This window comes from Seriola lalandi, unplaced genomic scaffold (assembly GCF_002814215.2).
Source record: "Seriola lalandi dorsalis isolate HSWRI2012SDOR001 ecotype SW California unplaced genomic scaffold, Sedor1 jcf7180002054336, whole genome shotgun sequence".
NCBI classification, from domain to species: domain Eukaryota; kingdom Metazoa; phylum Chordata; class Actinopteri; order Carangiformes; family Carangidae; genus Seriola; species Seriola lalandi.
Genome location: NW_019524889.1, coordinates 451,488 through 461,195, shown reverse-complemented (window position 1 = coordinate 461,195; position 9,708 = coordinate 451,488). Strand labels below are relative to the sequence as shown.

Sequence of the window (9,708 nt, the reverse complement as noted above, 5' to 3'; positions counted from 1 at the left end):
GAGAGAGAGAGAGAGAGAGAGAGAGAGAGAGAGAGTAAGAATGAGATGAGCAACAGGAGAGGGAGAGAGGCGGATAGCAGGCAGGAGACATGGAGACAGTGAGAGGGAGGGCGCTTGTCTTTGGGAAATGGAAATCCTTTACAATCTAAAGTGGTTTCCTCTCCCTTCCTTCCTCCATCCTGTTCTCCGTGCCCTCTCCCTCCCCCAGAGCTCCCACACTGCTAACTAGAAAACTGTCAGTGTATTTAACATTGAGCCGCTACTGGCTACAAAGCTGAGGACTTTACAAAGGAAATCTTTATATTATTTTAGAGGATAAAGCAAAAGTTTTGCTTTCTTTGTTCACTGAAAAGACAGTTCAATGGTAATTCTCAGGGTAATGTTTTAATGTATCTATGCACCAAACATTCACATATTTACATATTGTTCCAGAGAGAAACATCAACGTTTCAGGGACAAAGAAGCGAAGAAGCCCTGCAGACTGCAAAGGAAGATGATTTTATTTATTTACCTGTCTCTTTGTCTAGATCTCTCACGCTATCTACCTCTCTGCAAAATTTTCCTGAAAACAAGAGGCTGTCTGCTAAATCATCAGTTTCAAAGGGTCCCCTTCCTTTTCTGTCAGCCCCAGGTTATTTTTACCCCCTCCCTTCACCTCCCTGGGCCTCCTCCCATCCATCCCTCCCTTTCCAAGAGAACTCTCTGTGCCAATTTGTACTCTCTTAGTCACGCTAAGCACTTATCTTGTCCCAACTGAATGCCTCTGCAATCAAACCAACACTTATCCGGTTGTAAGGCATTCTAATGGCCGACCGATAATGAAACTCTTTCATTGTGAGTTAACAACTGGCTAAGAGATGTATGAAGTCTACATTACAAGCAGTGAAACTGTTGATGGAGGGCACGCCCCAAAACAAACCCTATGTGTCCATGGCTGCAGCTGCTGCATTCTGGGTATTTTGTGCATTAAACAATAAGCGTAAATCGATAGCTGGATGTATGGGTTTGCATTTTGAAACACTCACTCTAATGTTTAGTATTCATAAAGGCCTTGTCTGGAACTTAGTGCCAGATGTGGTGCCCAAAATACCCCTACTATTCACTTGCAATCACACACACATCATGTTGTCAAACACACACCTAGTGAAGGCTCATTGCTTTCACAATAAAACACTGTTTTTAAAGGAGCAGATTGTTTTAAATGCTTTTCACCTGGATTTTATGTCTCTGTCTGCAATTATTCTGGCAAGAGAAAGGCAAGTGACAAATTGGAGCAAGGACAAATGAAAGAAAAAAACAATTAAAAGACAATAATCAGTTAAATTATGGTGTGTTTCAGCTGCAAATGGCAATTTTACAAGTCTTTTAGTTTTTTTGTATTGTTTACTTATTTACTATTTTATTACAATCGGATTTTCACACATTTGCTAAATAATATAATAATAATAATAAACACCCGTGAATTCACAGCTTTTATGGAAAATAATGAGCCCCACTCCCTGTACACTCTTACCTTATTGCTACTATACACATACTTTTGAAGTCACTGTTCTCTTTTGTCTTAAGGGCACACCACCCCGGGGTGCAGCTGCCTCTCTAACTCTTTTACCTTTTGTTCTTGTGTATCTTTAGCTAATTTGTATTTGACTCTTTGCTTTTATGAACATGTGATTTATGTGTGCACATACTACAGCTTATTCTTCATACACCATCACAGGTGATTGTTCAAGCAACAAATTCAAACTTTTGCTCGGTATTGATTCTTAGTTTGCCCACGTTAACCCACAAAATGTGACTGAATGTGATTAAACCGGGCTGTCGGCTTGCTGCTTAAGTCTGGAGCAATACATACTGCAGAGCGTGATGGCCTCTATCTGTTTAAATCACAGTCCGTCAGTCATGTCTTCTTTCATTGCATTATTAGTATTGGCATAGATTTTCATTCACTGAACTTTTTATCTGATCAGAAAGAGAGACAGGCAGTCCTGTTTGGGTGTCAGCATAAACAAACTTGTTTACTTTTCCGTGCGTATTGTCTGTACAGACATAAATTCAAAGCTGCACACATACAGAACATTGTACAATGGGACAGATGATAAAATTTACACCATACGGGCCCTTGCAGTTATACAAATACAGGAAGTATATTCTGGGATTATGGTGGATGTTGTTTTATATTTGTCTTATAGTCTCAGTGCTTACCAGCCACCTAGTCTGTAGCTCTTAGCCTCAAGCATAATCATCCCTAATATCCCTTCAATATTTGAAACAGGTCAAAAGTATATTGTTTCATTTTTAAAAAGTTTGTATTTGCCTCAAACCACCTAATGTTTTTAGAAAATTCACTAAAACACGACTAAATACAATAGTTTATTGGGGACTATTTTCAACTGCGGATTGATTTATTTGGTGTTTTGGGAGCAGGACAGTGTGTTTGGAACTGACTCAAAATAAACATCAGTGCCCATGTTGATTGTGACAAAGGAACATGTCAGTGCAACAGTGTGGCTCACTGATATGTCAGGTCAATGGCACAAAGGAATTGGATCAGCAGAAAATACTTCTTACTAGAATCAGTTCAGTCTTTCCATGGGATTGTTGACCACAAAAATGTGGAATATGGCTTTAAATACACTTGAATGCTTGTTTTGGTTATGGTTGTGAGCACTAGATGTAAATTGCCTTTTCAGATGCAGTATGATCTTAAATAAAAGAAGGTATTATTTTCCATTTGTAAATCGTACTAAATAGATGTCTGAAGCCATAACTGGCAAACATAAAAGTCATGAACATGAGGCTGTACTGAAACAGGTTCTTAAACCTCAACTAACACAGATGATAAAATTTAATGAGTTAAGAAAATGGAAGAATAATTGATAATTATCACTGGGTTTACAGAATTTTCTACCTTCCCTTCAGCCATGCTGTAATGATGTCAGGATAGAGATTTCAATATGGTTTCAAAGCTCAAAGCTATATTTGATTATGTGATACCAAAGCAGGAAGCGGAATGATCAAGTTTATAAGATTTATACAACTGGCCAATTAGACAAGATCTACAACAATAATGAGTACAAGTACAACAGTTTTTAGTGGAGATTCACTGAAGTTTGGTTTCCCCATTTTAATGTTAAAGCAGGTAGGACTGTGCAATCATTTACTCCAAATATTTTATTCAAAGTAATCAGAGCAGATTAAGTAATTTACATCTCTGCCATCAGTATCAATCAGGCTGGCTTTTCCTTCACTCACACCATTGAGGTTGATATGCTGATTACAGGGCATTTGTGCTGTTTCCTAAAGCATGTCAGTGTACCTTTTGAGAGCAGGCCTGGCAGATGAGGAGCAATCATGCTGAACACATGTTCTTGAGCGGCTCTTCCCAAGCAGACGACTACAATCATATTGATTAGTGCTTTGTTCAGACCTCTCCAACAATCAAGCAGACTCTCATCACAAGACACTTGAGTGAGCCTCATTCACCACAGAGACTATTTGAAACACATTGTGGCTGTTGGATGGTGTTCTCCGTTTTGATTTGGCCAATGACAACAATGCCAACATCTTGCTTTCAAAAGCTGCTTAACTCTGAGTATCATTAGGGTACAATCCTGAAATCATCATTATAGAGAAGTAAAAAAAAAAAATGACAGTACTCTAGCAGTGCATCATTTAAATAGATTAAAGGATGACATGGTCATTATGGAAGTCAGTACTGTTGTGCTGTATACATTGTAAAAACACACAACCAATCCACATAGAAACATACAACTGTAATTCAAACACATGGACTGTGTGCAGCAGCAGTCGGTGGCTCACGCAAGTTGAAGTATTTTTACATCTGTTGACAGATATTTTAGCCCATTTTAAAAACCTTTGGGCATTGATTGATTGGAGATTCAAAAAAGTTAAAGAGGAAGGGATTTATAAAAACAGAACCACTCCCCATAGGGCAGTGATTGGTCTGCCTTTAAGCTGCCAAGTTCAATCAATTCTCAATTGATGTTTTCCAGACTCAGATCTCATATCAAAATCTGAGCTTGTTAAGTATAGGATTATTTTGCAAGGCTACACCACACACTGGATTAAGTCAGAGGATGCTCACTCACCTTTGCATTGATTGGTGTTCTTGTCCAGGATGGCCTTTGTTGACACAATCTTCCCATATCTGTAAAAAACAACAATGAAACACCCCGATTAAATGTTGAATGAATTATGCTTTTTTACTTTTTTAACATGTGGAGAATTATGGGATGTTCTTTGAGTTTGAAGCAAATGAGTTGTTAGCCATGCTAACGCCATGGCTCTAAGGTGGCAATGTTGGTCATTCAGTTGGTTCACCACCTTAGCCTAAACTGAAATATCTCAACAATTAATGGATGGATTGCCATTTAATTTTTCATTAATGTTTCATGATCCCCTGACTTTTCATCCAGGTTCACATTCGTTCGAATTGTCTCAAGATCTATTGGGTGGATTGCAATGATTGCCTTTAGTATAGATATCACCAAATTTCAACTAAAGGTCTGTTTTGGGTTTGTTACTGAACGTCGCTGATTGGTCAGTTGTGCTAGGGTTTTCCTCAGCAGTGTTATACACCCAGCATTTTAAAAAACTTGGAACTGTAAACACATTGCTCTGTTTTTAGTTTGTGGCTTATAAAAATCAGGATGGAGCAGCCCAAGAGATTGGACTGACAACAAAGTTCAGGCTTTGTAGCAGACAGCATTATATATACGTACAAATGATGCACACTTTTGTTTCATTAGTGGCTGAATTTTCTTAATCTCCCTGAGGATTTGGCCTTGCTATGGAAACACAAACCACAATACGCTGGAGGAACTTTTACCTAGGAAATCTTTTGGATATTAGTTCTTGGGAAATTAAAGTCCCTGGAACTTTTGGTGGAAAAGCACCTTTGAATCGTTCATCTGGTAAAAATTTCAATTTGTCCAATACTAATTATAAGATGTTTGCATGATAACATGCCTTCTAGTCTTGTTTTACATTTTAATGAGGTGGTTACATGAAACAGATTAGTTTCTAAATTAGAGAAATGTAACAACCTCCTTGGAAGAATTTTTGAAGTGCAACTGTAAAGCTGTTTTCTCAAGTTCACGTTCAAGTTCGAATCTAAAAAGCTCAGGTAAAATAAAAATGACACACAAAATTGAACAAAAACTGATCCTAACACAGTTTCTCAGGGTGTCCACCTTATCACAGTTAAGTTTTCTATCTGGTCTTCTATCTATCCATTCTGTCCTTATCTATTTCAAACCCTAACCGCAGGCCCCTGAACACAGACAGTGCTGTCTCATAAATGATGATAATAACCAGACATCTGTATGGCATCCAATCCTGCTAGAAGGGCCTATAAGAGAAACAGGCAACCTCCATTTTTCTTTCTATCTGTTCTCTCCACCAACTTTTAATGTCTCCTGTCCATTTCACTACCTCGCTCTCTTTCTTGTGTTTGACACCTCTGCCTCTCCCTTTGTCTTCTTTCCTTATTTTCTTCTCCATCCCACTTCTATTCTCCAGCTCTCTGTTCTCAGAAAGAAGTTAATAATGTTTCTTATCAGAGCAGGCTTTCATTCCTCCTGGAAGGAGAGGAAGAAGAAACAGAGGCAGGGAAGGTATGAGGAGAGAGGAGGGAGGAAAATGCGGTGGGGGTGAGGGGCGGGAGACTGAGCCAGAAAGCTTGAATCGCTGAGATCAGCCTGGATCACTGCCTGGCTCTGTGGATGAGACTTTTTAATTAATGTTTTAACACTGCTGCACAATGACTGACTGGCTGGCTGAGTGACTATCAAACAGATTGACAGCCTGACAAACTGGCTGACTGGCTAGCTGGCTGGCTGGTGGCCCCCAGGTGAGGGATGGAAGTAGAGACAATGGGGAGGGAGGCAAAAAAAACAATAGAGAAACCAGGCGAAGGTGCAGCGCAGGAGGTTACGAGCAGAGAAGGTGAAAAAATAAAGCAGGGGGGGGGGGGGCTCGGAGGAATGAGAAATAGACAAGGAGAGGGAGAGCAGTCAGTCAAAAGATAAAAAAGACACTGAAGGCGAAGAGGAAGCGAGGTAGTCAGGGAGCGATGGAGAGATAGTAAGAGGTGTTTAATAAAGAAGAGATCATTTAGTTGTCACCATCAGGAGAGTCTCTGTCAGCCAACTGCTTCTGTCAGTGAGAAGAAGAGAACAGAGACTAGCTCGCCTGACAGCCTCACATCAAACTCTATTGGGACAGGAGACTTTAGAAATAAAGACAGAAAAAAACGCTTTAAAAGGCTGCTATCACACATAACATGACAGCTGAGCAGCTTATGATCTCGCAATTGGTAGAGAGAAAATCATTGCTTTTTTTTTTCCTGAACAATGCTCAATTTTCACACATTTTCCTGCAATTTAAGATATTTTTAGGGTATTTGCAAATCCACTGATTGTGACAGGCTGAAATCAAGTCTGATGTTTGCCTGGGAATTTTCTTTCACAAAGTCATGGCTGGTGGTAAATAAGTTCTTTGGCCTGTGGTTCCGGCAACAATCCAACGTGGAAAAAACTCCAAAAAAACAAGGCAGGACTAATCGCCCACACATATACGCACAAACAAACACACATGCAGACGCACACACAAGGCAACATGACAGATCAAAAACACCAAAGAGGTAATCACACACATTACACACACCATCTGGCAGGACCCGGCTCTTTGTTGACTTCAGTCTCCATGTGATTCAAACTTGGGTGTCAGTCTGTGAGTGTAAACACCTACAGTGCATGTGTGAGTGTATGTGCATGGACAGATTTGAGCATACAAATTCTTGTGTGGGTGCAATTCCTTGCAATTGTGTGTGTGTGTGTGTGTGTGTGTGTGTGTGTGTGTGTGTGTGTGTGTGTGTGTGTGTGTGGAGTGAGTATGAATGCATGACAAAGATCTCATGCACCATCGGTGTTTTGGCAGGTTTTTGTTCCCGGCAGAAAAGTGAAACATTTCCAGACTCTATTTGTGTGTGTGTGTGTGTGCATGTGTGTGTGTATGTGTGTGTGTGTGTGTGTGTGTGTGTGTGTGTGTGTGTGAAAAAGAAAGAGCGAAGGAGAGGAAAAAGAGAGAGGTACCTGGCTCAACACATTATGAATCTCAAAAAATATGTTCACAGTAGTCCGTTTTCACAGAGCGGAAAACAAATAAAGCGTATGTTTGATATGTGGCTGTGTTTGTGTGTGTGATATCGTCAGATCAATGTGTGTGACGTACAAAGAAGGTGGAGGAGAGGAGAGGTGAGGAGGAGGATGACGCCACGGCCTTGGGGAAATGTCAAATTACAACAACACTGCATCATCCAAAATGGTGTCTCACTCTGGACTTGACTCAGTGGTAAAATTCCATTTGATCCAGGCAGCTAAGACAATGTGCTATTGTGGTGAAGAAATGGAGCAAAGTATTGACAAAAGATCAGATGATGAAGTAAGGAGACTGAGGATAATGTGGAAGAAGAGGAGAGAAAAGTGCAGAATGTCCTGTTCTGTGTTCAACCCCCGACTGGAAGCCTTTGGCTGATTCCAGCAGAAGCCTGGAACTTGTTGAAATAACATCAAATCGACCTGCACTTGACCCAACGGCAGTGACACAAGATACTCATAAAAACTATTCAAATACTTAAAACATAACACTAAAGGACTAAAAGAAGCCAGATGGCCAGGGTTAGCGCTTCCTTATTCCATTACTTTCCATTGTGCAACAGAAAGAGTGAGTGAAAAGGTTCTGAAAGGGATCTGAGTATGTAATTTGTTTCCATTGGATGCTCATCATAACTTAAGAGTCAGTAGTAGGAGTGAAGTGTGAAGCAACAGTGGAGCGAAGTGACCTAAATCATAGCTAGAGCTGTAGTTCTGTAACCAAACTTCCTTCAGAGCTACTTGAAATACAATACACACTCAACCAAGCACTTTATTAGGAACACCATAATAATACCGGACAAAGTCTCCATTTGTCTGGTATTATTATGGTGTCTCCATTTGTTCTCTAAACAGCCTCAGTTCTTTGTGCCTTGGATTCCACAAGATGTTAGAAAAATTTCTTTGAGATTCTGCTCAGTGTTGTCATGACTGCATCACATCATTTCTGCAGATTTCTACAGACAGGTTGTGGCATTCAAACCATGAATCATTGGTACTGAGCTTTCACCGCCTCATTACACTACCACCACCACCAGCATGGACTGTTAAAACGAGGCAGGTTGGGTTAACCTTAAATCCTGAAACTACCATCAGACCGGACTATGTTTCTCCAGTCTTCATCTGTCTAGTGATGGTTTGCTCTGGTCCGATTCAGTTGATTTGTATTTAAACTTGTAGCATTTTCCTTTTGGTTCAGTTTGTTTTAACACAGAGAAAAATTCAAGTGAACCAAAATGCATCATTACAAACCATGAGGGAACATTCACTCTGCTTATTGGTCTGATTGTCTGGCCGGAGCAGGAAAGTAAACACAGGAAGAAGGTTGCAGGAGCCATCAAACTCAAACTTGTTGAGTTCACCTACCAGTGGGGTCGGATCGAGTTCGGAACTCTTTAATATCAAAAAGGAACCGCTCCAGGGTTCGTTTGGGGACCAGACCGAGACCACCTACTCGAAAGGATCTCGGCGCGATTACTGTTTTCACACCTGCCGAAACGAATTGTACCAACGGGGAAAAGAAACCAGGGTTCAGTTGAACCGGACTAAAAGACCAGGTGTGAAAACACCCTGTTAGGTGGAACCAGACTGGCTTTTCTCCTCTGACTTCTTTCATCAACAAGACTTGCCTGTCCGCAGAACTGCCATTCACTGGATGTTTTCTGTTTTTCGCGCCATTCTGAGCAAAAACTCTAGAGACTGATGTGTTTGAAAACCCATGGAGATCTGCAGTTTCCGATATATCTCCTGGAACCAACAATCACACCACGGTCACAGTCGCTACAACATGAAACAGTTGTCAAAAATGCTCATCACAAATTCCCAAAAACATGTCCAACCATCAGACCAAACCTACAGGTATTCAGCTGACAACACAGACATCAGCAGTAGTCTTATGAAAGAAATCCTTAAAAAAAGACTTTATATGATACAGTATACTAACAAAATGCAGAACTTCCCTCTCTGCATTTTGTCTTTGAATCATGAGTCACAAACAACTCAGCAGGACTTGCCAGCTAACCTAAAATTCTCTATTTTCCTTGGCTTCACAGAAATGCTACAAAGCCCCCAAACACAGTGCTATAAGCCAGAGGAGAATGCCTTTCCACAGCGGCGGATGTGTGAGGGATAGGGCTGACAGACTGACTTTCACTATGACAATCCTTTTAGGACGAGGTACATGTCTTTTTCAACACAGGGAAACTCCTCCGAATCTCTGCCAAAAGTGGAGTTTTGATTTTTTCCACCAAGAAGTGTGAAACACAAAGAACAGTAAGGCCACTGAAACTGACAGTATTTTCCTGACTGTCGAGACTTAAGGATGAATGTCAATATGAAACTCAGTGCACCCAATTTTGGCAGGCTTGACAAAATCAGTGTGCACCTTGTGCTGCGTATGTGTGTGTGTGTGAAGTGTTAATGACAGTCCTCATAGGGCCCTCAAAGCATCAGATCTGTTTTCATTCCCTTGCGCACCACCATCAGCCTATGGATGCTCACCGTTTGATGTCTACTGAACCACACCCCCCCCACC

At 40.7% G+C, this 9,708-nt stretch overlaps 1 protein-coding gene across 3 annotated transcripts in view; it reads right to left on the bottom strand.

Annotated features, from left to right (window-relative positions):
- The window catches only part of LOC111655937 (RNA-binding motif, single-stranded-interacting protein 3), a 112,996-nt gene that overhangs the window by 68,258 nt on the left and 35,030 nt on the right, over positions 1 to 9,708 (bottom strand). For all 3 annotated transcript variants that reach the window (XM_023407505.2, XM_087174293.1, XM_023407504.2), the window contains exon 3: positions 4,110 to 4,168. In XM_023407505.2, coding sequence (XP_023263273.1) covers positions 4,110 to 4,168 — 59 coding nt within the window. The remainder of the gene's footprint in view (positions 1 to 4,109; positions 4,169 to 9,708) is intronic.